Raw genomic sequence first — 27,118 nt, 5'->3', positions numbered from 1 at the left:
AAAAATGTATGTGTTTTATCTTGCCCCTTGAATAAATGAGCATATCATATACTTAATTTAATTAAAAAATATATATATTGATTTACAGTCCCAGTAAAGACTATCATAAATATCATAAATACAAATAATTGCAGTAATGAACTGAGCCAGAAGTGTCTCTGCTGATTGTAGCTCTATAACCATTTTTTTTTTTCATCGAGTGATAAAACTTTAGCAGCAGTGAACAACACAAACAGAGGAAAAGTATTGTATGACTCCTCTGCCGGAGCAACTCCAACTCGACTAGACACGTGTGGAAGAATATGGCTTATGAAGTCATTGCGGTTGTCTAGACGTGACTAAAACCACATTTGTTTTCAGCAGCTCTGACAGACGTGTTTATTTACATGTGGGGACGCCAACGTCCGTCTCAGCAAAACGGAGGTGAAAACCTCCACCCACCAGAGAGACAACATACATTTCATCTTGAGAATGCTGCCAGGAAAACATTTGAGCTGCGTTTGGTGCTTGTACGTGACATATGGAACACAGAAACCAGGACCTTAGCCAAGAGATGACATAGAAGATCCTAGAAAAACTATTATTTTCTGAAAGGAGAGGTCTTCTGTTTTAAACACTTCGACATGGGTGAATCTCAGGAAGTTTCCAGGTTATATTTCACTCCAAAAAGCAAAATACAAAAATCTCATTCTTTTATCATTATTTTCCACATTACAATGTGAATAAGAGGACACTCCCGTTCAGGAGTCTCTTATACTCACCAAGGCTGCATTTATTTGATCTAAAATATAGTCAAATTTGTAAAATTATGAAATATTATTGCAATTTAAAATAAATGTTCTACTTGGATATATTTTAAAATGTCATTTATTCCTGTGACGCAAAGCTGAATTTCCAACAATACTCTAGTCTTCAGTGTCACATGATCCTTCAGAACCTAATGATGAACCTATAATCATAAAAATATTATAAAAATTAAAATATTAAATCATATGAATATATAAATTAAATATATGAATATTAAAATCATAAAAAAATGTTAAAGTAAATTAAACAGAGCATACAGTAAATTAACAAATGTTTTTAATTGTGATGGTTCTCTTTCTGAAAATATTTAGTATAAACTCTCAACGTTACCATTTATAAGTTGGGGTCATTTATATATATATATATATATATATATATATATATATATATATATATATATATATATATATATATATATATATATATATATATTCTTGAGTCTCTTTGAAATATTTTTGCAATTTAAAATAACTGTTTTCTACTTGAACATATATTAAAATATAATTTATTCATGCGATGCAAATCTGAATTTTCGGCATCATTACTCCAGTCTTCAGTGTCACATGATCCTTCAGAAATCATTCTCATATGATGATTTGATGCTGATGATTATCAATGTTGAAAACAGTTGTGCTGCTTCATATTTTTGTGGAAACCGTGATGAACAGAAATCTTTTTTAACTTTATAAATGTTTTCACTGTCACATTTGATCAGTTTAATGCATCCATGCTGAATAAATTTCAATTTCTTAAAATAAAATAAAAAATTACTGATCTAAATTTTTGAACGGTATATATAAATGTTCTTTTGAGTCTCACCCACACTATTCCTGTTAAACCACAGTGTTTCTCATTGGAAACATTGAAAGTAATTCTCCAGTGCAGTCAATGTAATTTGCAGTCTATCAGTGACAAATTCATTGACATGCAGAGTTGAACTGAGCATGATTAAAGACAAGCTATTGGACCCTGACATCTCTTCAGACAGATTCGCTTTGAAATTATGCAGCAATTAACAGCTTTCGGACAGAAAGCGACGCCAGGTCGATGATTGGAACTTGTTGTTTGGTGTTTAGCTGTTTTTGTGTCTGAAAAACACACAGCCTCTGAGGAGAAGGTTCAGAACCAGCGGCTGATTAACGGATGCCGAGACCAGTTCAAAGGAATGGAAAATTAAAGTGTAAAGATTTCAAAAAAATCTGTTCTGTCTGTGTTCATGTTTCCATCTTTGATGCCTACGATTCTTACAGTTGTGTTTGAGCCAGCTAGTTTTCACAGGTTGTTTTTGTAACCCATTTCAGCTGTATCAGTATATAGCTGTAGCAAACACCATCACACACCTACAGGTTATGGGTGTGTGGGAAAAAAAGACCAAATAAGTATCTACAAAAAACAAGAAACTCCCGCACACTATCAGTACTTGCAAATGAGTATCAAAATTTTATTAGCAACGGTTCGGTCTCACGACCTTCATCATGCGACCTTCATCAGGCATGCCGTTGCTAATAAAATTTTGATACTCATTTGCAAGTACTGATAGTGTGTGGGAGTTTCTTGTTTTTTGTAGCTGTATCAATATAAAATGAATCATAAAAAAATAGTTTTGGCTCGGTCAGACAAAGAAAGATATGTCAAACGGATAACTGAAATTGACTGCTACAGTTCTACCTAAATGATTCCAATTCATTGTCAATTTGTGTCCATCACAATATACATATGTTATTATTATTATTGTATATGATTTCTGAAGGATCATGCGAAACTGAAGGCTGGAGTAATGATGCTGAAGATTCAGCTTTGCCATAAATTATATTTTAAAATATATCAAAACAGAAAACAGTTTTTTGGCAATATGAAATGGCAATTATACTTCACATTTCACATTTATTAATACATTGTTTTTACTGTATATAAATGATGTCTCATTACTGTAATACAAAGGTAAATTGGCATACACACACACACACACACACACACACACATATATATATATATAATATATATTATATATATATATGTGTGTGATATATATATGTGTGTGTGTGTGTGTGTGTGTGTGTGTGTGTGTGTGTGTGTGTGTGTGTGTGTGTGTGTGTGTGTGTGTGTGTGTGTGTATGCCAATTTACCGTTGTATTATAGTAATAAATAGTTAAAAAATCATATATTGTGATTTCTGGATTTTTTTTATTTAGATTATGTCTCTCACAGTGGACATGCACCTACGATGACAATTTCAGACCCCTCCATGATTTCCAAGAGAACTTGCAAAATAGAAGGGTGTTCAAATACTTATTTTCCTCACTGTATATATATATATATATATATTTCTATATTATATATATATAGAAATATAGTTTTTGTCTCATTACTGTAAAACAGTTACATTTGCATTATATATATATATATATATATATATATATATATATATATATATATATATATATATATATATATATATGACTATGTCTATTTGTAATTAATTATTGTTATTTAAAAAAATAAAAAATCGTATTCTTTTTTAAATAATATTATTAGTTCTTAAAAAATAGCCTTAATTTTTCATGAACAAAACCTTATATCTCTCTATCTTTTTATGAAATATGACCCAGGCGTTTCTTGACGGGTTTCCTAAGAAGTGTTGAATCTCCTCCTGGTGTGTTTAGTGTAGGTTATCAGACAGATGTCAGATGAACATGCCTCATATGTATCTATTCACTGGCCTGTCGAGCTCTTCAGCCTTTCACTTCATCAGCCTCTCCATCTCTCCTTCTGTTCTTCAAGCCAAGAGCTTCCTCTGCATAATTACAGGCCATGGGCTAAAAGTGCTTGACGTGTCTCAAAACGATGATCCATCAGACAACCGAGCTTAAAAGCCAGAGATAGCATGCATCTTTCGTAAATGCATGTTGTATTTGTTTGTTTACGCGTCATTTTCTTCATGTTTCTTCGACACGGCCTGTTGTTTTCACATGCTCCCTGATGCATTTGTCGTGAAACCACATGGAAGGCCAATCTCAGCATTCAGATTTCAAGTCGAGAGCAACTCAAAATAGACTAAGATTAGATTTAGGTTCTTAAACGCACCGTGTACTCTGATAACTTCAGCCGCAGATCTACAATTACACCCTAATTGTGGTAAATTCCTCTCAATATGAATGTGAAATATGGAACATGAAGAAGACATTAATTTGAAGTCGGTGCCCATTAAGGGATAATCGACGTGCAGCTGCCATAATTTCCTCTCTCGATTATGCAGTCTGCTGAATGCGCAGCGTCTCTGACTATTACTGCGCTCAGATCAGTTTTTACAGTTTGATGACATGGAAAATTGACATTTGTTTGGCGCAGGGGTTAGCTGTGTGTCTGTGGTGAAATCCCCGCTGGTGTTTGTGGACACTGCACTTGATGTTCCAGCGCACGCCGAGGTCTGTTTGCTAAATTGGGTAAAATTCTGGAAATGTGCCGGAGCTCCTCCTGCAATATTCATGACATGACATTTCAGACTCCAGACATGCTTTCTAATTGGTTGACGCAGTTAATCACGGATCCCTTGTAAAGCCAGTTGAAAGCGCACAGAAAAAAAAAAAAAGAAGATGGAGAGGATTAGAAAAAGAAAAAGACTGCGTGACAAAGGCAATTAAACAAATGAGGCAATTAAAACAATGAAAAGTTATATTGATTATATATCGCTGAGACGTATAGATTCTTTCATCATTTACTTTGAGGTAATCTGAAGCAAGCCGTTTTATGCAATTGCATGTGATATTTTGCTGTATGGAATGGTGTTTATACATTTCAAAATGTGACTGTTGTTATTATTATTATTTAATGTACTGATACATTTATATAATTAAATGTACATGTAAATGTATATAAGAAAAACAAAGAAAAAATATATACACACACATACATATACACAGTATATATACATATATATCTGATGTTTTACTTTATTTATGCTTTAATTGGTTTTGTAAGTCTTATGATAATGATGATGATTTTTATTACAGTGTTATAATATATATATATATATATATATATATATATATATTACAGTATTATATATAACAGTATTTTTTAATATTTGTTTATATTTTAAATGATATTATTATTATTATTATTTACATGTATATTAAATGCAATTACATTTTTGAATTAAATATATTTATTGACATATTTGCCCCTTTCCAATCATATTTTAGTGATAAATCTGTGTCCAACTACTTTTTAAATGACCCTTTTTAACTTAGCACATGTCTGGATAAATGATACACTCTTAAAAATAAAGTTTTTTTTTTTTTTTTACTGTGATGCCATAGAAGAACCATTTTTGGTTCCACACAGAACCTTTCAGTGGACCGTTCTTAAAAGAACCATTTTTCTTAGTGTGAAAAAAAAAAAAAAAAAACATTTTAATAAACTATATAACCTTTTTCCTCTATAAAGAACCTTTTGTGGAATGGAAAGTTTCCGTGGATGTTAAAGGTTCATCATGGACCCATCGATCCTCATAAAGAACCTTTATTTTTAGGAGTGTATATAAATACTATGCAGTTATGTCTCGGCACGGTATGTGTCTCTGGATTGCAGGAGGTGGCTCAGCCTCTTAGACATCGAGAATCACATTTATTACGACTCAGCGCTGCCCTGAAGGAAGAACGCTGCAAAAAGTCAGTGACAGTGGTGGACTGGAGAAGGTGAAGTGTGTTTTAGCCTCCATTGTGCGGCCAGTGTCTTAGCCGTCCCGCTGAGCTGCTGCTAATATGAGTGCAAACAATGGCCTCCTTGAGGAAATGGAAAGAGTCCTGGGGGGAAGTGGTGTCAGTGGCCGGGCTGATAACCTGGCACCTAGCAATTACTGTCAGGGGTGCTCATTAATCTGAGAGAGTCCTTTGCTCGCCTACAAGCAGCTGCCATCCTGAAGACGAGTCTCTGGCCTGTGTGGTCATTTGAGCTCGCTGTGCAGCTCAGGGCGGATTGTCTGAAGGAATGCTAAATTTGGGCCTTTTTGAATTGGTGTTTCGGGGGGTGGTTATGTTTGCTATTACTATTGCTGTAATGAAATTGCGTACATTTTGCTTCTTGCATTTACCTTTTGGTATTTATTTACCGACAGTGGCTGTCTATTTAACAAAGAAATTAAAGGGACACCAGGCAAGTCTGAGTGTTTTTTCTCTACGAAGCTCCCCCTAGTGTCTGGTAGTAAATGCTTTCAAACACTCTGTTGTAAAAACGAACTGTTGTCCACCCCCCCCCCTCGCCACGAGCAACCCAGCTGAGCAGAGGAACCGGCTATTTCAAAACCAGTTAGGTCTACCGAGGCAAGTAAAGCTATATTTTCTTTCCAACTGATGGCGATTTTTTTATTTTATTTTTTTTATTGTGTTGTCATGCATGCTATTATTTTTACCGGGAACAAACGATATGAACGAGGCGAACTACTGCTTTGGTGTTTGTTTGTTTTTGGGAGAATGGGCATGAGCATAAATATATATATATATATATATATATATATATATCGGAGGCTAATATTTGTATAAAGTTATATTAGTAAGGTCTATAAGTTAATCTGGTAGAATGACGGTTTACCTTTGCTTGTCTAAGAAAACATTAGAACGTTTTTTCTAGCTCGATCATGATATGTGCAACATGTTTATTGCCTATTATCAGACGCGTTGACTTAGTGACATAAAATAAAAGTGTAAGTTAGACAAATAAAACCGACAGAGGAACGGCCAAACAACTACAGAAATCAAACGTGTTTGCTAATGACAATGCTAACATCAAAGTTATAGTATCTAGCGTACTAGTAAGCCCGTAACAGACAGCGATCATAATAAAAACCTTTACAGACAATAGCAAACATCCTGAGGTCGCAATTACTTGAAATTTAAATATTAAACACAGTTTATTCCAAAGATACTTACAAGTGCAACAGCAGCCAGGTCAGCATCCGTTTTGCAGGCTTCTGTTTCTCTCAGTTCTCACCATTCTGAAAAAGCCGGTCCGATATTTACTCGAGTCTGACTTGCTCGGTCAGTCTCCCGTTTCCTCTTTCATTGGTCCTCCGACAAAGATTTCCTAGCTTTCTGCATCTTTTTTACAGCCTCAGCCATAACTCAATCTATCGTTGCCCTTTGCTTATAGCTAGCCGGTGCTTGAATGGGGGCGTGTACGTGTGCAGTGCCGTCAAGCAATTCGTTACATCGCGAGACCTGATATCACGCGATACTTCCTGACGCCGACCCGCCGGCCCAAAGTTGCAAGTGAGTTTTTTCCGCTCTCGGGCACCAGGGGGGTGCGAAACCACCACCATTCAACTCGAAATAAGTAATATAACCATTCCACTGACTCCAAAGCTGTTCAGTTAAGGTTAAAAAGTTACCTAGAGCACCTTTAAAGGTGCAGTATGTAATATTGATGGCTATAGCAGTTGAAATGGGTTCTGCAGTCCACGTTCAAAATATTGGAAAAAGTTGTTTCCCCCACCCTATCTTCCTCACACTCGACGCTCATGCGGGTTGCCAGAGTCAGGACAACAGGAATGATCGCATTTGACAATGGAAAGCGACACGCCTTACACTGTAAGTTGATCAGATAAAATATACGTTTGCAATGTTTCATTGCTGAGGCTTTTTATGTCGTGTAGAATCAGCAATTCATGACCTAGTTCGTTTGCTCACTTCGTTTTCCACTAACTGGCAATTGGGTAAACTGGTAGTGGGCGGGATCACAGACCAAAACAAAATCAGACATTTCGACATGGAACACACATTTTTAAGTAGAATAACTGGCTGTAGCATTGCTTTTCGGAGAAACGAGTATTTGAACTTGATTTCCTAAATCATGGGTATTTTTATGGGCAACACTTTATTTTACACATTGTTACATTAGGGGTGTGCATTGGCACTGCCCTCACAATTCGATTCGATTACGATTCACCAGGTAACGATTTGATACAATTCGATTCTACGATGCATTGCGATGCATCAAAATTCTACTGCACACAACAAGGCAAATTTTTCATCAGTCATGAGGCAATACAAGCAGTCAGATATTGAACAAAAGATTTTATTGGCTGCTACGTGTGTATTATCACTCTCCTGTATCTTTGACATAAATGTCATTAAATAAAATAAAATTGAATGGTACAGGGTATTGGATATGGCATTTTCAAACCTGAAAAAGAAAACATAAATCACTGCTTTCAGTGCTTTGAATGAGAAATGTTTCTCTTCTCTCTGCTTGAGAACCATTTGAAATTAAATTTCAACTTTATTGTCCAACTCAAGGCCAGAAAATAAACAGTGTAGGGGTGTAACGGTTCACAAAATTCACGGTTCGGTTCAATACGATACACTTGTGTCACGGTTCGGTACGTTTTCGATACAGCAAAAAGAAAGAAATGCCAGAGAAATTTCCTTGATTTTTTTTTTTTTATTAAAACTAACATCATAAAGTATTCATTTTTTTTTCTTTGAGCAATGATGGAGCTATAATTGACTCTTCTTAGGAGCATATAAAACAAAACAGCTCCTTGGAAAACATTAAATGTAATATTTTGTGCTTATAAACAAATGTTTATTTTAGTTCAGATTAACATTTGAGGGCAGCAATGTTATTCATAATGTCGAAATAAATCCGACATAACGTTACTTGAAAGCATTATAGAGCCTACTATTCCTGCCAAACTTCCAAAGTTGCAGTTAGTGTTACTACAGTAAATCCATGGTGAATATTGCAGATCTGTGGACACCGGATAGTTCATTCATGTCACAATGTTTCTTCCTGGTTTCCACGTCAGCGCTGTTTGATCCGTTAATAACGGAGAAATGTGAATGTTTCTCACTAGATCTCGCAGCGATGTTATTACATTAGTGGCGAGTTCAAATGCTTTCTTTACTGGATCTCTTAGCGCTGTGTAGTATAAGATCGGCTCGCGCTGCTTTGGTCCAAACTGATAAACAGTCCGTCACGAGTAGCTCAGTTTCGTTCCGCTTACATTGCGTTTGCCATTTGATGTTGTGGTCGCGCCAGCGTCTACATTATGAGCGCGCTCGCGACGCGCTTACATTTGAAATAACCGTTCGGTTTGAAAATGCGTGCCTTGTACCGAACGGTTTAATACGAATACGCGTACCGTTACACCCCTAAAACAGTGACATAATCGATTATGGCACTTTGCCGCATCGATGCTGAATCGTGCATGCCCCGCATTGCGATGCATCGCCGAATCGATTATTGTTGACACCACTATGTTACATGTAGTTAATATAGTAATAACTATAAATTGTGCGTAATTACATGCAACTAACTCTAAACCAAACCCTCATCCAATCCTAATTATTATTACCCTGTTACAGTGTAATTATACATTTAAGTAGGCTACTGACACCTTAAAATATAGTGTAACCTTGTCATGCTTTAGTACAGTAAAAAAATTTCAGCAAAGATGGATTAAATAGATCAAAATTGCCACTAAAGACATTTATAATGCTAGAAAAGGTCTCAATGCCAAATACATGGTGTTCTTTTGAACTTTCTATAGCCTACATCAAAGAATCCTGAAGAGCCACTGCAGTTTAGCAAGAATAGTATGTATGTCAATGTGGGGAGACTCACAACTGCAGAGAAAGATCCAGGTCAAATGTCAGTCAAAAGAACATTTATATTTCAATGTGTAATTTTATTAATGTGTATATATACTGTAAAAGGTGTTTTTTTTTTTTTTTTCATAAAATGAATACTTTTATTCAGCAAGGACGCATTAGATTGATCAAAAGTGACTATTTATATTTCAAATGAATGCTGTTTCTGAGTGTACTGATGAACAGCTTTCTGTTTATCAAAGTATCCTGGAAAAAATGTATCACGGTTTATTAAGAAAATGTTTAAATCTTCATATTAGACTGATTTCTGAAGGATCATGTGACACTGAAGACTGGAGTAATGATGCTGAAACAGCTTTTCTTCACAGGAATAAATTACATTTTAAAATATAGTAAAATAGAAAACAGTTTCATATTTCACATTATTGCTTTTTGATCAAATAAATGCAGCTTTGGTGAGCATAAGAGACTCAAGAATGTATATATATATATAGTATCTTATTTATATCTTAATGACCACAAACTTTTGAATGGTAATGTTTGGTTTTTATACTGAATATTTTCAGAAAGAAAGCAATTCACAATAAATAAATTTGTTAATTTACTGTATGCTCTGTTTAATTTACTTTAATTATTACAGTCTCATCATTAGTTTTTTTGGAAACACTTTACAATATGGTTTCATTAGTTAACATTAGTTAATACATTAGTTAACATGAACTAAGAATGAACCACTTCTACAGCAGTTAATTTCAACATTTACTAATACGTTATTAAAATCAAAAGTTGTATTTGTTAACATAAGTTAATGCACTCTGAACTAACATGAACAAACAATGAACATCTCTATTTTTATTAACTAACATTAACAAAGATTAATAAATACAGTAACAAATGTATTGCTCATTGTTAGTTCATGTTAGTTAATACATTAACGTTAACTAATGATTGTAAAGTGTTACTGGTTTATTGTGTCCATTGATCACTCATTTAATTGTAAAGCAATGTATGTTTTGTTTACAGTATTCTTACAGTATTCACAAGATCCATGTGATAGTTAACTGTCACTAAAAAAGCAGAGAAGGAAAAAGTGGGAAAAAAAGGAGTATTCCCAATCTGAGCAGGGTTTTCCCTCAGACTAGACCCTCCAGACAAACCCCAGCATCCTCCTGATGAACGACTGCTATCTTTCTCGCATCAATCTCATCCCAACGCCGATAAATCAGGAATAAATGAGAGGAGATCTCCACCTCTTCTGTCAATGCCTTAATGTGTGAGATAAGCAGCTCCATATAATTACAATCCTCCAAAATAATTGTAACAAGAGGCTAAACGCTTAGCTGTAGTTTTAATTAGCCTGTGCTTCAAATTAATAATTGCCGCTTTAAATCAGAAATCAGACCCACTGTTGTGGCGGCGGCTTCGTTCTAATAACAGTGGCACTCGTTGGCTGTTTATTACATTATTTCTCTATGGGAGGCTTTTTTTTATTCACCGGGGGGAGAGAGAGAGGAGGGAGAGCCATGCAGGCGCTCTATTTGGTTATCTTTCAAATGCAGCAAAGCTCAGCTAAGATTAAATTCATTGGCTTTTCCATGGATATCGCTGTTCATTTCCCCCCTCATGCAGTGGTGTTAGGAAGAGGCAGAGGAGAGGTGGAGTACGGGAAGAATGGAAGGGGAAAACTGCCAATGCCACATGTTCCAGAACATAATCATGCCACCAACAACATGACTGTAATAAACCGCCCAGACACTGCTGTTTAACATTCAGCGTGTTGTCAACACTGAATATATGGCCTGAAGAAATTTTGGTGATGTGTGTTCATGTGAAGTTTGAATATATTAATGGCATTTTCTCAGTGGAAGGAAGGAAGGAAGGAAGGAAGGAAGGAAGGAAAGGAAGGAAGGAAGGAAGGAAGGAAGGAAGGAAGGAAGGAAGGAAGGAAGGAAGGAAGGAAGGAAGGAAGGAAGGAAGGAAGGAAGGAAGGAAGGAAGGAAGGAAGGAAGGAAGGAAGGAAGGAAGGAAGGAATGTGGGCAGCAGCACCTTCTCAGAAACATGGGAAGAGAAAATTATTGACTGTACAAAAAAAAATCAAGGAAAACAAACATTATGAAAGAGGAGATGAAACAGTGCGAGACTCAGTGTCACGATGCTCAGAGTTTTTGAGAGGTTGCCAGGGTTTGCTTTGCGCTTGCTGTGAGATTCTTGTCAGTGTTAGTTTAGTATCATAGAGATATTATTATAGCTACTTTTTTTAATAAAATTAGTATTATTTTTTAAATGTTTTATTTTATTTTCATTTTAAATTCATTCGTTAAAGTTTTAGCAATTTTGTTGTTTTTATTTCAATATTTCTATATAGAATTTCTATAGTTTTTATACAATTTTTATATAATCGTTAAATGAAATATATCGAGATTATACATATTGTTTATATATATTGATTACATACATTGTTTTTATATTTAAACAATATATATATACATATATATATATATAAACATTTTATTTCAGTTAACATTTATTTTATAAGTAATATTTTTTTATTAACGTATCCAATCATATATACAATATATATATATATATATATATATATAAATGATTATATAAAAACTTAATAAAAACTATAGAAATTCTATATAGAAATATTGAAAAAAAATAAAAACAACAAAATTGCTAAAACTTTAACGAATGAATATAAAATGAAAAAAATAAATAAATAATAATAAAAAAATATATATATATGTACATATGTAATTTTTTGCAATGCTTCATGAGATTGTAGTTCTTTCTATCACTAAAGCCATCAAGTATCCAGTCTTTTAGCTTTGTTTTCTTGTCTGATTTTCACATTCTTTTTTGCTTCAAATCAATGTTTGCAATGTTATGATTCTGGTTGGCTTGCATGGATCATGGCTTATAGCGCTTTAACGAAGACTTTTTTGAAATCCCTATGGGAGGAATAAAGAAAAAATTCCAGAACTAACTCCTCTGAAAAGGTGGGCGATGCTGTTCCAAATTTTCTGGTATTATAAAATAGTAATATTATTTAGAGAATGTAAATGTTAAAGTGCATTGAGTACAGATGTTAACTTTGACAGCAACAATAAAACATTTAGTAATTTTTTAAAGAATTTATGAATACCTTAATACCATAATATCTGCAGGTTTCAATAGCAAGCAAACACGCTCACACATACAGTATGCCTGTATATCACATTGTCTTCACACTGTTAACTTGTCTTGCACTGCAGCAGGCATAACTAGTGGTTATTTGCACCTCTACGTTCTTCTTTAGTTTCTTAATGGTCTATAGCAACCTCTGACTGGCCAACTCAGCGCTCTGCATTTGAAGAGTAATGCAGTGTCAAGGGACCCAAGTGTCTGCAGGGCTCTGCCACTGACAGCTGTAAATTTGATTTATCGTCCTGTCAGGTGTCCGTGTCAAGTGTGCCCTGCGCGCTGACATAAAGATAACTGACATCTTGCTGTCATTAAGGCCTGGGAAGCACCGTCAATCCCTCGTCGTTGTATTTATTCCCACTTTTCTTTGTCACTTATTTTTTCCTCGACCCCTCAGAAGAAGCACCTGTCACCCTTAGACCAGGCTTCGTTTTTCTCACACCGTAATATCTCCCGCCTTCTGGAATAATTTAGTGATGGATTAAATGCTGTGGCGTAAGCCTCAGGATGACTGGAGACGGACCGGTTCCAGATCTCCAGTTCTCCAGTTCTCCAGTTCTCCAGTTCTCCGGCTCGCTCTGCTATCCATCACCTCCAAGAGCTGGACCACTGTCTGTTGCTCTGGGAAAGTGTCCTATTAGCACGGGCTGAGGAAATATGTGTTTGAGGTATCTTGGGTTTTGGCAATGTTGACATTAGATGAAAGCCATGATTCTGTCAGCAAAAAAAGTCAAAATAATAGTCATGTTTAAATTGGAAAATAGAAAGTCATGGGTTAGACTAGCAATTTTTTGTTGCATAGCCTTGAGGAGCCAATTTGAAATGTTAACCGTAACCAAATTACCATAATTACTACAATTATCGTTATTACTCATAATAAATTAATATGGATAATTAATGAAAATATTAACAATTTCCTTCATTTCTTTTTTTTTTTTTTTTTTTGGATTACATTGGTAAACTAAGTTACTGCATTTTTACTAGTAACATAATTTATTTTATTTTATTTTTTATTTATTTTTATATCAATAGAACTATTTTTTTTCTTACAATCATATTAATATCTAATTATATATTTTTGGCCAAATTGTTGCTAGTTTTATTTATTTAGTTATTATTATTATTATTATTATTATGATTATGATTATTATAGTGATATATAATCACAAAATGTTCGACCAAATTGTTTCTTATTTTGTTTATTAATAATAATAATAATAATATACTGTAGTAATTTTGAAAATAATAAACTATTTGGCCAAATTGTTTCTTATTTTATTTCATCAATTTTTAATAATAATAATAATAATAATAATAATAATAATAATAATAATAATGATAATAATAATAATGCCATATTAATATATAATCATAAACTATTTGGCCAAATTGTTTCTTATTTTATTTAATCTACTGAATAATAATAATAATAATAATAATAATAATAATAATAATAATAATAATAATGATGATGATGTAGTCATATTGATATATATTCATAAACTATTTGGCCAAACTGTTTATTATTTTATTTAATTAATTTAATAATAATAATAATAATAATAATAATAATAATAATAATAATAATAATAATAATAATAATAACGATGATGTAGTCATATTGATATATATTCATAAACTATTTGGCCAAACTGTTTATTATTGTATTTAATTAATTTAATAATAATAATAATAATAATAATAATAATAATAATAATAATAATAATAATAATAATAATAATAATGTAGCCATATTGATATATAATCATAAACTATTTTGCCAAATTGTTTCTTTTTTATTTAATCTATTTGATAATTTTGATAATAATAATAATAATTTTGATAATAATAATAATAATAATAATAATAATAATAATAATAATTTTGATAATAATAATAATAATAATAATAATTTTGATGATAATAATAATAATAATAATAATAATAATAATAATAATAATAATAATAAAATAATATTGACATATTGGTATGTAATCACAAACTATTTGGCCAATTTTCTTCTAATTTTATTGCATTTTTTTTTTTTGATCACTTAAAAATACAGCAAGTAACAACATAACAGCAAGAATCAGTCACAATTACCTTCCAACGTTTTAGATCCTTCACTCTAAATTTGATTGCATATTGTTAGCTTGCTAATGAATTTTTTAAAGGAATAACATATCTTTTGAAGCGTGTCATAAAGCCTTCAGTGAGTGAGTGAGAGAACAAATGAACAGGCAAGCTCTAACACATAGGCTACTCATATATGTCACAACATAACAAGGGGGCCACTGAGTGAAAATTCACCGTTTGTGTCACGCCGTTGTTCCCCCTCAGGGACCGATGCTAATGCTACAGCTAGCGGCCGTGGAGCGTGTCTGTTCCCGAGGGAGTTCTGCGTTAACTCGGGGCCATTCTACATAATGATAATGGAAGGAACCGAGTCTACGGGCCCTAATCAGACACTGTCAGCCTTTAACACCGGCCTCAGGGCCAACCAGTCACCGCCACCATCACACTCTCTCAGCTTAGCACCCTCCTGCTTGTTTTCATTGCTAATACATGAAGTTTCTTAAACTGCAAGTCATCTGGACGTTAAATAACTCAAACAAGGCCTGGGAGAGAGAGGTGTGCTAGAAACCGCTCAGATGAAGTCTTCATTTTAATGAATGTAAAGAAAAACACGAGGCTGACGGAATCCCTCAGAGGGAGACGCTTGTTTTTTTTCATTTGTGAAATCATTTACTCCACAGTATGACATCTGCCTTTGTTTAAAACAAGCTTGAATTTCCTGTAACAATCCCCCACACTGATTGCCATATGAGGTCCTTCGAATCTAAATAAACGCTCCCCGAGGCTCCAGCCCTTCTTCCAGCATTTCAAACAGAGCTGCCTCTTCCTGGCAGTCTCCTGTCTGTTCCTGCAAAGCATCCGCGCACCAATCCAGTTACTTTATCTCCTCCGCCACGCTCTCCTCATCTGCTTAGTGTCAGCTCGGGCCTATTAGACAGATAAGGGCTTCCCTTGAATCTCTTACGGGCAGGGTTTTTTCGCCGTCGATTTCTCGCATGCCAACTCGAATCACGCTCTTACTCTCTATCGTTCTTTCTCTCCCGTTTCCCGCAGTCATTACGAGCAGGACCGCTCGGCGCTGAAGAAGAAGGAGTGGGAGCGAAGGACGCAGGAAGTGCAGCAGGATGAAGACTTGTTCTCCACCGGATTTAATCTGTTTGGTGAGCCGTACAAGGTAAAGGCCCAGTCAGAGCCCACACACACACACATGTTGTGTTTTCACGTTTTATGGGGACTTTCCATAGACGTAATGATTTTTATACTGTACAAACTGTATATTCTATCCCCGAACCCTAAACCTACCCATTACAGAAAACTTTTGCATTTTTACATTTTCAAACAACATCACTTAGGATGATTTATAAGCTGTTTTCTTCATGGGGACCAAGACATGTCCCCACAAGGACTGCAGATATTGTCAACTTTTTGTAGGGTTTACCAAAAATGTAGGGTTTACCAGGTCAAACACACACACATACACAGGGCTAAAGGATGCTGAGGTGCTCTTAATATTTACACAACTCCTGCTTTCCCCTCAGGTTCAGCTGGAATTGGTTTGAAGGAACGCTTATGATCAGGGTTATGCAACTTTTTTTTCCCCTTTAGATGCTTCATTTAAATATTCCTTTTAGGATTAAAGTTAGGATGTTAAAGGTGAGTTATATCAAAAACATTTGAAAAAGCGTTTGAAAAATGTTTGTGCTACTTTTAAAGTCAACATGATTTGGTGTCTGTTACCCATTTTACTTTCATAATATGTTCATATTACCAGTTTATCTTGTCATCGAATTACTGAGAAAATGTTTGTTAACATATTTTTACGTTGAGTTGAGACATGTTTAAATGAATATATAAAATGTTTGAATACATATTATTTAAATATTATTTACATAAGTATTATTTATTCAGTTATTTTATGCACTTTCTTGTCATTTAGCAATGAACCCCGCCTAAAAAAAAAAAAAAAAAACTGTAGGAAATAACTGCATATTACAAGTAAAACTGAATATTCAACAAGGTAGGGATTGGTTTTGTCCACTGGTACTTGGATTGTAAAATCTTGGCATTGCATACCCCAAATGGAGCCTGAACTGAATGTGAATTTGCAGTTAATTAAGGAAAGGGTGAAATTTTTGTCCAGGCATTATTTAAGCTTCTGCCTGCTGAGAACCAAAATGGTGACCCGGACGTGGAGGTTAAAGGTCATGTTTACCTTCAAAGAGCATCTCAGCATATTCAATTGGCAATTTAACTTTTTCAAATATAGCTTAATTTGTTATCATTGCCATAACCTTTATTACATTAACATAACTGCATAACTATTGCAGCTGTTACTAAGATTTTATAAAGGGTCTATCTACTGTAAATACCAATGCTTAAACTAGAGATTCGCGGTTGGCGGTTACAGCCGCGGACTCCGCGGATAAACCGCGGATCGGGCGGATGACGTGACGAAAAATAATATTTTAATTCAATTCGGGCGGGTGGCGGGCGGTTGAACCAATCAAATGAAAATTATTATGTATACAGCAATCAGCGGATGGCGGGCGGGTGCGGTTTTGAAAAGTGGTCAAAAACGTGGTGCGGATGGATGGCGGACGGATGATGAGTTTTGTTATGCGGTTGCGGATGAAATAATAGCCCATCCGCGCATCTCTAGCTTAAACAGCTTTTTGGCTATTGGCTTACATTTCCTGCAAGTGTGGCGAAAGGAAAATTTGTTTTTGAGGCCTTGTCCACACTAATACGTTTTTGTTTGAAAAGTGTTCCAGTTCACGCTGGATTTCATCCTATGAATGTAAGCTTTATGAAGCCTGAACTTCGTCATCGGTCCTATTTTTTAAATTCCATCATTGAATCGAATAACACCGCAACCAGCGGCGGTTTCTTCATTAGGGCGATCGGGCGACGCACCACCAAAGTGTGTCAGGGACTTTTTCAATCACAATCTCATTCAACCACAGAGTTACGATAGCAGTCACTCTGGATATAGTCCAATCAGTGCCAAGTCACGTTCTGTGGAGTACCGCCTCTTTTTGGGCGATTTCACTATGGCCGAAAATCGCCCAGAGTGTTCCCATAGACTTGCATTCAAAGATTTTTTTTTTCGAACTGCAGGCACTGCAATGCATTCTCTATGGGTTCCCGGAGGGCTCGCACTAACGTGCTTTCGTCATCATACGTAAACTTCACTTGTGCAGCGATTGGTGGAAACAAATATACCTCTAATAATATTTAGCCATAAGCTGAAGTGACATCCATTAATTTCCTCAGTGCATAACTTACATTTCACGGACATATTCTCCATCTGTAAATGTTAGAAAGTCAATATTTCCAGTTTGCTGTCATGAGTGGGTGAGCTTTCTGCAAGCTAAACTTCCGTGAACGAGCGCCGCCGCGTGCATGCGCGCCGAACAGACGGAGCGCAATTATTCTGACTAAAATATACATTAGCACTAAATTCTAAATATATTTAGCTAAAATATTTGTTGTTGAATATTTGTTGTTGTTGGTGAACATAAATGTGCTAGAGAATTTCAAACCTACATGTGTATTTTTATGATATTAGCTTTGTTTTTATTTTTATTTTTTTTATTTTAAGTTTAGTAAATTTAACTACTTCTTTAAAAAGCATTATTTTGTTTTTAGATTGTAATGTTGCAATGTTAGAATGTAATGTGATTTGACCCCTTTTTTGGATAGACTGCAGATAGACAGCAAGGTTAAATGATCAACCAATCAAAATGCGGCATGAACTCAACCAATCAGCATGTTCATTGCCCAAGTCCCACCCCTGAAAGTTCTTGAAGCAGGGACTTTCTGAGGGGGGAATTTTAACCCGGAACTTCATTTAGACCCTGGTTCTGCGGTGGAAACACACCGAGTACCACCCCAAAGTCCCTAGTTCCTTGGCAAAGATCCTGCGGTGGAAACGCGGCTTTTGTACACTCTTTATAACGCAGTCCTGCAAAGATGACATAAAATGTACTCGTAATTGCTGTCCTGCGGCAAGACATGAGAGCAGTTGCATTTAAACCAAACATATAATGGTGAATGAGTGCAAATCAGTGAATGGAGAGATATTTTGGAGAGGTTTTTCACATGCACAATAAGGTTAATTTGGCGTTTTCCGACATTTCAGCGTGGATATGAAACTTTTGGAAAACGCTTGAAAACGCTAGTGTGGATGGAGTGTTTTGAAGCAAAAACACCGTTTTCCAATGTATCCGGATTAATGTAGACGTAGCCTGAGAGTTACATTATGGAGAAAAAAAAAAATCTCTTTGAAATAACACGCGCTGAAGAACTGCGGACAGAATGACCTGGGAAATGTATTAAAGAAGTAAATAAGGTCAGTGTTGACTTCATGTTGACTTTAAGAGCCATTGAACATCTACAGTAGCAGAATAAAACACCTAGCACTTTTGTATGTCACTACTCGAGAACATCACTTTTATTGCGTCAATAAGTGTCAAGGTCGCCCCTTCCAGCCTCAGGTAGCTTATCTGTTTCCTTAGCCAGCTGTTAGCAAGGGCCGAGACAGACCATCTCAGGGAGAGTGAAGCACTGTCATTACGCCGGTCCTGAGGTCCTTGGGGGCCAGAGAATGGGATCAATCTCCCCCTGTGCCTCTGTAGGTGAAGAACTGCCTCTCACCCCTATGCGCCATTACAACTGGAAAGTGACTCGCCGCTTACTCGTGCCTAAATTGTTCCATCTGTGTCGTTTCTGCGATACTGTCATGTAAACAGTTATGATGGCATGAGTTGAGGGACAGGTTATGACTACATTTAATGGCATTGGTTTTGATCCAGGACAGGGATTTTCTTTAAATGGCAAGGACCTCTAGTAACAGTGACACTGCCATTGAGAGTTTGGCAGTTAAAAGCCCCCTGAAATCAAAATGTAAGTTTTTTAGCTTTTAGTATGATTATATTAGCCTTAAGGCCCCTTCACACCAAGAACGCTAACTATAAAGTTAACTATAATGATAACTATATTAGCGTCCACACCAGCAGATGATATCGTTCTGTTTATTATAAGTGCATGCTTGTCTGCCGCTTTAAATGCTCGAGCTCTTTACAGCAGGATGGATTCTGATTGGCTGTCAATGTTTTTATTGTTCATCAGCTGGATAAAATCGTACTGAAAGTGATTCCAACGATATCGTTTCTGTGTGCTGTTATCGTTATAGCTGTGGTGTGAACTCTGCTATTCTTTAATATTGAGAAAGATTTTTAGAACTATATCTTTATCGTTATCTTTATAGTTACCGTCCTTGGTGTGAACGGGCCTTTAAGGTTATGAATAAGCAAAATTCGCATTTATGAGAGTCTCGCTTCCGTTAAAGGGGATCACAGATTTTTATGACATCACCGCGGACTTCAGCTTCTCATCACATCTTCTGTCCAATCAAATGCTCTCTAGAATCAAATGTGTCATCAGCGCTCAGATTCGCTTCCATGGTGTTGTCAAGTACGACTTGCAGTCTTTGAGGTAAACTAAACGCTATTGGCTATTTGAAAAGGGGGAGGAGCCATTCGATATGCCCCGCCTTAGCTTCCTGTTTCAGTGGAAATTACGTCTACTCATCATACAAAGCTGCGCGTTCCAAGGCACTTCAGTGGGCCTTTAAATTACCATGATATTTGATGTTTTTCACATAAGGAATGCAAAAACTTTGATTGAGGGTTATTTTAGCTTGATCAAGATAGTTTGGAGTGGAATAAAGCATATGTCAGCTTGTATATTTTAGTTCTGTCAAAGTATTTGTGATAATTGGTACAGATATGTAAAATGATTCATGAGCTTGATTTACCATCGTGAACATCAGAGTTTAGTTTACTAGAAGAGTTAATTCCCTCATAAATTGTCTTCAAACATAATGGCATCTGTAAACTGGAGCTTTGAAGCAAGGAATGCCTTTTTGTGGAAGAATTTTTCTGTTACTTCCCACAGAGCAACAGTCGTAGAAACATGTAGTGTTGCCTTCTTTTTTGAGGGATAATTACAGTCCTCCTAAGACAAGGCACTCTCCCTCCCCCTCTTTTTGGTTTCGCTTTTTTTTTCTCCTTAACTTTATATCTGCATTTGCTCGCTCGCTCTCTCTCTCTCTCTCTCTCTCTCTCTCTCTCTCTCTTTCTCTAATCAGCTCTACACATGCCATTTATCTTCATCTGGGCCCAGACCTCTTCCTCTTCCTCTGAAATTAGTTGCCTCAACATCAGAGCTCTCCACTTCAGCCTCACATATATAAAGCTAAAATTGTGTCTCTGCTGATGTCAAGTTGAAGCTGCGAGCGTAGCTTTTACTCAGAGTTTTAATGTGAGAATCACTGGTCTCTGAAATACTTCCAGAGTGACATCAGGTGAAGGGTAAATTTGTTGGTTCTGTCGCTTTATTTATATAGCATTTGTAATAATAAAAATGGTCCCAAAGCAGCTTTACAGGTTGCCAAGACTGAATCCCCGGAGAGCAAGTGCAAGGTGTTTGTGATAATGAAAAACTCACTGAAAGTAAGGACGGTGGTTGACTACAAGGTGAACGTTTTCAGACTAAAGTCGCTCAGGAAGAAAAACTTTATAAAAGCCATCGGTCATAAATTCAATATCTCTGTTACATAATCTTTTTGTTATTTGTCTAAGAAACTACAGTGGCCCCAAAAAGTTAGTTTTGGCCAATTTAAATGGTACATTTGAATGCACTGTAGGTATATATATATGTATATGTATGTATATGTATGTATATATGTATTTTTTATACATATCACTTTTTGTCAAACTGGTTGAAACCTTCTTCACATCCTGATAGGAATCAATAATTAAAAAGTGGTCTAAATATTAAAACATGTAATACAGTATATTTCCTGTGGAAGTCTCAGGACCGAAAATATGTTTGTCCAATCATTGCATTTGGTCTGAATGCACTGATCAACATGTTCTGTCAACATGTATTTGCAAACCTTCACGCACTCTGCTCGCGCAGACATCACACTTCATCGGGGTGTTCCGTGAGACTATGAAGAGTTGTAGACAGACGTCAGTCACTGAGCATCGCAAACAAACAGCAGCCGCCACCTTACAGTTCTTCCTGAACCAAAACAGCGAGCTAATGCTGCGTAATTACAAGATGGCAACCCGTGACGTTCTACCCGGAGCTGTTCACGACCTCAGACTCGGATTTATGCATTCCTATGTCAGCACAATCAACGCTGAAACGAATCTGCAGCAGTCAGGTGGTACAACTAAAGCTCTGTGAGTTGTTTACATTCATTATTATTGTAATGTTGAGACATGAGGTAATTTAACTTCGTGTCTCATGACGCTTTGCAGATTCTGCTCTGGCTGTGTGTGTTCATGTGTTTTGAAGGAGGTGTGGCTTTGGAGACACTCTAAGGGAGGGTGGGATCTTATGCTTTCAAAGCTAGCTTGCTATTGCTAGCCTCTCCGAAATTGCCCACCCTACCTTTAAATCTACTTTCCTGTCACTCAGTTCACAGTTGTCCTATAAAGCGAAATAAGGGGAAAAATGGTTTAGAAAACAAAACTCAGATTAAACCAAGAGCACTTGTTTGTGGCATTGCACTGCAAAAACATCACAGTTGAGCTTTGAGAACCCGCCTTGAGTCTTGAGTAAATCATTGTCATTCTTGTCAGCTCAAACTTACCTCCCTTTGTGTAAATTAGACTTATTATAGATTTACTCATAAAAACACAGAGCTATTTGCTTGGTGCAATTAATGTTGCGGTGTTAGGAAAGCAGGGGGTGAAATGAATTTAATTGAAAAGAGATGTTTGTTTATGTTTTGTATTGATCATGGCAGTTATTCATCAAATGATGGAGGAAAATGTTATAAACGGGCATATATCCAGACGTGAGGTGTAGTGTGTACACTTTCAGCATTCTAAAGAGCTGATTCAGGTGGATCTCAGTGGTGCTGGTTTGTGTGCTCTGCCGCATCCTTTGTAATCTAGCACTGCAAGATAGGGAATTGCGCAGTGAAAATTGCATTCGGCACTAATTTTGTGGGTGTGTGTGCGGCTTTACCCGATTTGTGTAATTTCTTTAGTGAATCAGGCACAAAAAGACAACACAGACATGCACATGCAAATTAACAGTGCAATGAATGGGCACAATTCATTCTTACTGAATCCCCCGCTTGGTCTCAATCCACAAGTGCACTGGACAAGGAGTGTGCCGTTTCTAGGGCTGTCCGGTGCACTGAACTGTTCATTCCTTTGAAATTCCCAGAATGCATTATGAAAAATAGTGTGCATTAATTGCTATCTGTGTTAATGGTAATACTTTACAATAAGGTTCCATTTTTTAACACCACTAACTACATTAGTTAACATGAACTAAGAATAAACATTACAGCATTTTATTAATATTTGTTAATGTTAAATTCAACATTTACAATGCATTTTTACAATCAAAGGTTGTATCTGTTAATATGATGTAACGCATCTGAGCTAACATGAACTTTTTATTAGTTAATATGAGCAAAGATTAATAAATACTGTAACCAACTTACTGCCCACAATGATAACCAATGGAACCCTATTGTAAATGTCACCATGCTAACTTAACAAAAATGTTTTAATGTCTATAAAAATAAGTTTTTTTTTCTTGGTTTTTTTTTTTTTTTTAAATATATATATATAATTATTCATATTTTCACTTTTCATTTTAATTTTAGTATTTAGTAATGGTATGTGCTTTTGATTATTATTATTAATATGATTATTTGTATTATTATTGTTGTAATTGTCATTGTTATTAAATATTTGTATTTAGCTTTAATTTATTTTTATTTCAGTTTTAGTAATTGCAGTACTTTTTTACTTTTTATTGGTAATTTTAGTTTCCAAGGCAACATTTTTCATATGTGTTTAAGGTTTACATTTTTTTTTTCATTATTTCATTATTTCATTATTTATTTATTTATTTATTTATTTTCATTATTCCGTTTTCTTTTATTTATTTATTTTGTCAGGTTTATTTTTAATTAAAGAAAATTATTTTTTAATAGTTTTAAATTTAGTTAATAACATCACTGTTATTTTGGAATTTACTGAATGCGTGGTGAGAGAAAATGTACAATAACATATTGCAATGACTTGGAATTAGAACATTTAGTGAGAATTGTATAAAATTGAAAGACACACTCAATTAAAAATTATTTTAAAAATCACCTTGCCTCCAGTTTGTTAAAAGTCTTTGCAAAAGAAATATGAATATGTGAATACGAAAAAATAAAAAAATAAAAAAACTAGACTGTTTAATTATGGCTTAAGTGTGTAGAGACACTGGACATGTACACTGTACTGGAAAAAAAAAAAATGTCTCTCTTGATGATGTGAAATGGAGGCTCAAACAATTTCTGAGTGAGTTTGCATAGAGAATGTAATTGTTTCTGGCCCACAGGAATGTGCTGTCCCAGCATTCCTCGCTGCAGCTGTGCGGTTGCATCACTCTCCTGAATGATGTTCTGTGCATTGAACTCGTCTCACTGTGTCCTGTCAAATGTGAGAGGGATTTGGAGCTCAAAGCGGGCGCTGAAGCAGAGCACAATGAAGGATCCAGACAGGAGCACTGTGAGAGCAAGCTGCCACAGAAGACGCTGAAAGATTAACAAGAAAAGTGCTACGTAAATATGAATACGCCCCCAAAATGGGAGCGAAAGTTAAACAGTTCGCTCGGAAACGATAAATAGCCGTAATTGCGCTTAATATTTAAAGGGATAGTTTACCCAAAAATGAAAATTAGCCCATGATTTACTCAAGCCATCCTAGGTGTATATGACAATCTTCTTTCGGGCAAATACAATCAGAGTTGTATTAAAAAATGTCCTGGCTCTTCCAAGCTTTAGAATGGCAGTGAATGGTTCTTTCTGTTTTGAAAAAATATCCATATTTAAAACTTTATCGACTAAAATAACTAGCTTCCGGCAGACGGCCGTACGCATCGATTTACGGTGCAGAGTAACACTTGAACCGACGCATGACGCATTGATGAACGCGGATGCGCAGAGGATAGAGCAATATAAAACACCAGTCACGAATTAGAAGTCTAAAACGAGAATTTTCAATGAGAAATGTGGGAGAAGCTTGAGTTTGTTGCCCAGCCCTGTTTGTTTGAACCGGTAGAGGCGTCAAAGCTTACGCTACTCCTACATCCTGCGTCATACATCTTCAAGCGTTACTCTTTTGGCGTAAGTCGACTTGTGTAGGCCGTCTGCCGGAAGCTAGTTATTTTAGTCGATAAAGTTTTAAATATGGATATTTTTCTTACACAAACGCATCGCTTCCTTTCAGAAGGTCTTTATTAACCCCTCAGAGCCGTGTGCAGCACTTTTATCATGGATGGATGCACTTTTATGGACTAAACATAACATAAACGGCTATTCACTGCCATTATAAAGCTTGGAAGAGCCAGGACATGTTTTAATATAACTCGGATTGTTTTCGTCTGAAAGAATAATGTCATATACACCTAGGATGACTTGAGGGTGAGTAAATCATGGGCTAATTTTGGGTGAATATCCCTTTAACAGGCTTTCTCCCTGTCATAAGTCACTATACCTTCCTCTTCATGAGAGCTAGGACATGAGCGCTTCGTTTTTTATTCCCTCGCCAACCAGTCTTTGACGCCCTCCACCCCCCCAAACACTCATCTAAGGCTGCTATTAGCTAATCCCCCTAAATCCTGTTTAATGGAACTGTGCCGTTAACAGCTATTTGGGACTAATTTACTGGTTCCCAGATCGCTTGGCACCTTCAAAGCAGTTCCAGTGGTGCTAGCGCCGTAGCTCGAGTGCCCTCGCCGCCCCTTCTGCTTGTTTCCCACATCAACCCCCCCCCCCCCCCCCCCCCCCCCCCCCCCAGTGTCCCTTCGTGGCCTTTCACTCCTGTTGGACATGCTTTCTCTGTGCAAGGCTGTTTTTAAAAGCTTTCAGCCAGCCAAGGTCAGACCTCTGGAGCTGCTCCAAGAGTTTTCTACCGTCCCAGTCACAGAGAGACTTTTCTCTTTCTTTCTTTTTTTTCTAGCCCCAAGGTAAATATTCCCAAATTACCCTCTACCTCAAACAACTTGCTGAGTCAAACGCACTAAGTGAGCGAAAAGACGCCTAGCTGTGCATGCTAGCACAATACCTTGTTCCTTTTTGCCTACCATGTTGTTTTTGCGGTTAGTTCTGCATTGCGTAGAAAGGATAGTACGACTGAATTTAATAAAGTCAGTCTAATGCTTGGTCTCGGGAGTGACTTGAAGTTGTTGTGCTCGAGTGTGTATTTAGCTCTACTCTGTGGGAATTGTTGTTATGGTTGCCTTGTTTTTGCCACCAGGTTCACTTAGCGACAGTGTTTTTTTCTGTTCCTAATTAAGGAATGAATGCAGTACAAAAACACTATGAACTTCGTCATCGACAATTATGTCTACTTTTAATGCTTGTGTCCTTATGGATGATTCATGTTAGAGGATGCAACAACCTTTATTGACGTTGAAGTCAGCGTCAAACATTTTATTTATAATGTGATGTATTTCTAAATGAAACTGGATATTCAGCAGCAACAACTACAAATAAAGCGTATGGCAGAGCTTGATTGTATACATCTTGTATACAGTACATTGTATAATTCTCTGTCGAACATATGATTGTAGAGGTTAATATAAGTGTAGAGGTGTGGCCAATTAAAGCGAGCATGACATATATATATATATATATATATATATATATATATATATATATATATATATATATACAGTGAGGAAAATTTGTATTTGAACACCCTGCTATTTTGCAAGTTCTCCCACTTGGAAATCATGGAGGGGTCTGAAATTGTCATCGTAGGTGCATGTCCACTGTGAGAGACATAATCTAAAAAAAATTAAAAATCCAGAAATCACAATATATGATTTTTTAACTATTTATTTGTATGATACAGCTGCAAATAAGTATTTGAACACCTGTCTATCAGCTAGAATTATGACCCTCAAAGACCTGTTAGTCTTATGAAGACTTCAGATGCAAAAGCCTCTAAGTGCCATCTGAAATTTTCTTCTAAAATGATTTTTTATCAAGCTCGTATATTTAAGTTCAGTAATTTCACTTTAATGACAATTAATAGATAATTATCATTGCCATTAAAGTGAAATAACTGAACATGAATATACAAGCTTGATAAAAATAATCATTCTAGAAGAAAATTTCAGATGGCACTTCATACACACACACACACACACACACACACACACACACATATACACTACCGGTCAAAAGTTTGGAAACATTAATTTTTTTTTTGTTTTTTTTTTGTTTTTATGGCTGCATTTATTTAATAAATAAAAAAATACCGTAAAAACAGCAATACTGTGAAATATTGTTACAATTTAATTTAACTGGTTTATATTGTAATTTATTTTAAAATGTAATTTATTC

At 35.7% G+C, this 27,118-nt stretch overlaps 1 protein-coding gene across 1 annotated transcript in view; it reads left to right on the top strand.

The window, feature by feature from the left end:
* The window catches only part of aff2 (AF4/FMR2 family, member 2), a 233,243-nt gene that overhangs the window by 40,082 nt on the left and 166,043 nt on the right, over positions 1-27,118 (top strand). The window contains exon 2 of the mRNA XM_084133214.1: positions 15,733-15,853. Coding sequence (XP_083989340.1) covers positions 15,733-15,853 — 121 coding nt within the window. The remainder of the gene's footprint in view (positions 1-15,732; positions 15,854-27,118) is intronic.

This window comes from Abramis brama (assembly GCF_963993115.1).
Source record: "Abramis brama genome assembly, chromosome: 13".
NCBI classification, from domain to species: Eukaryota; Metazoa; Chordata; class Actinopteri; order Cypriniformes; family Leuciscidae; genus Abramis; species Abramis brama.
The sequence above is the reverse complement of the archived record's forward strand: the minus strand, read 5'-3'. Positions and strand labels throughout refer to the sequence as shown.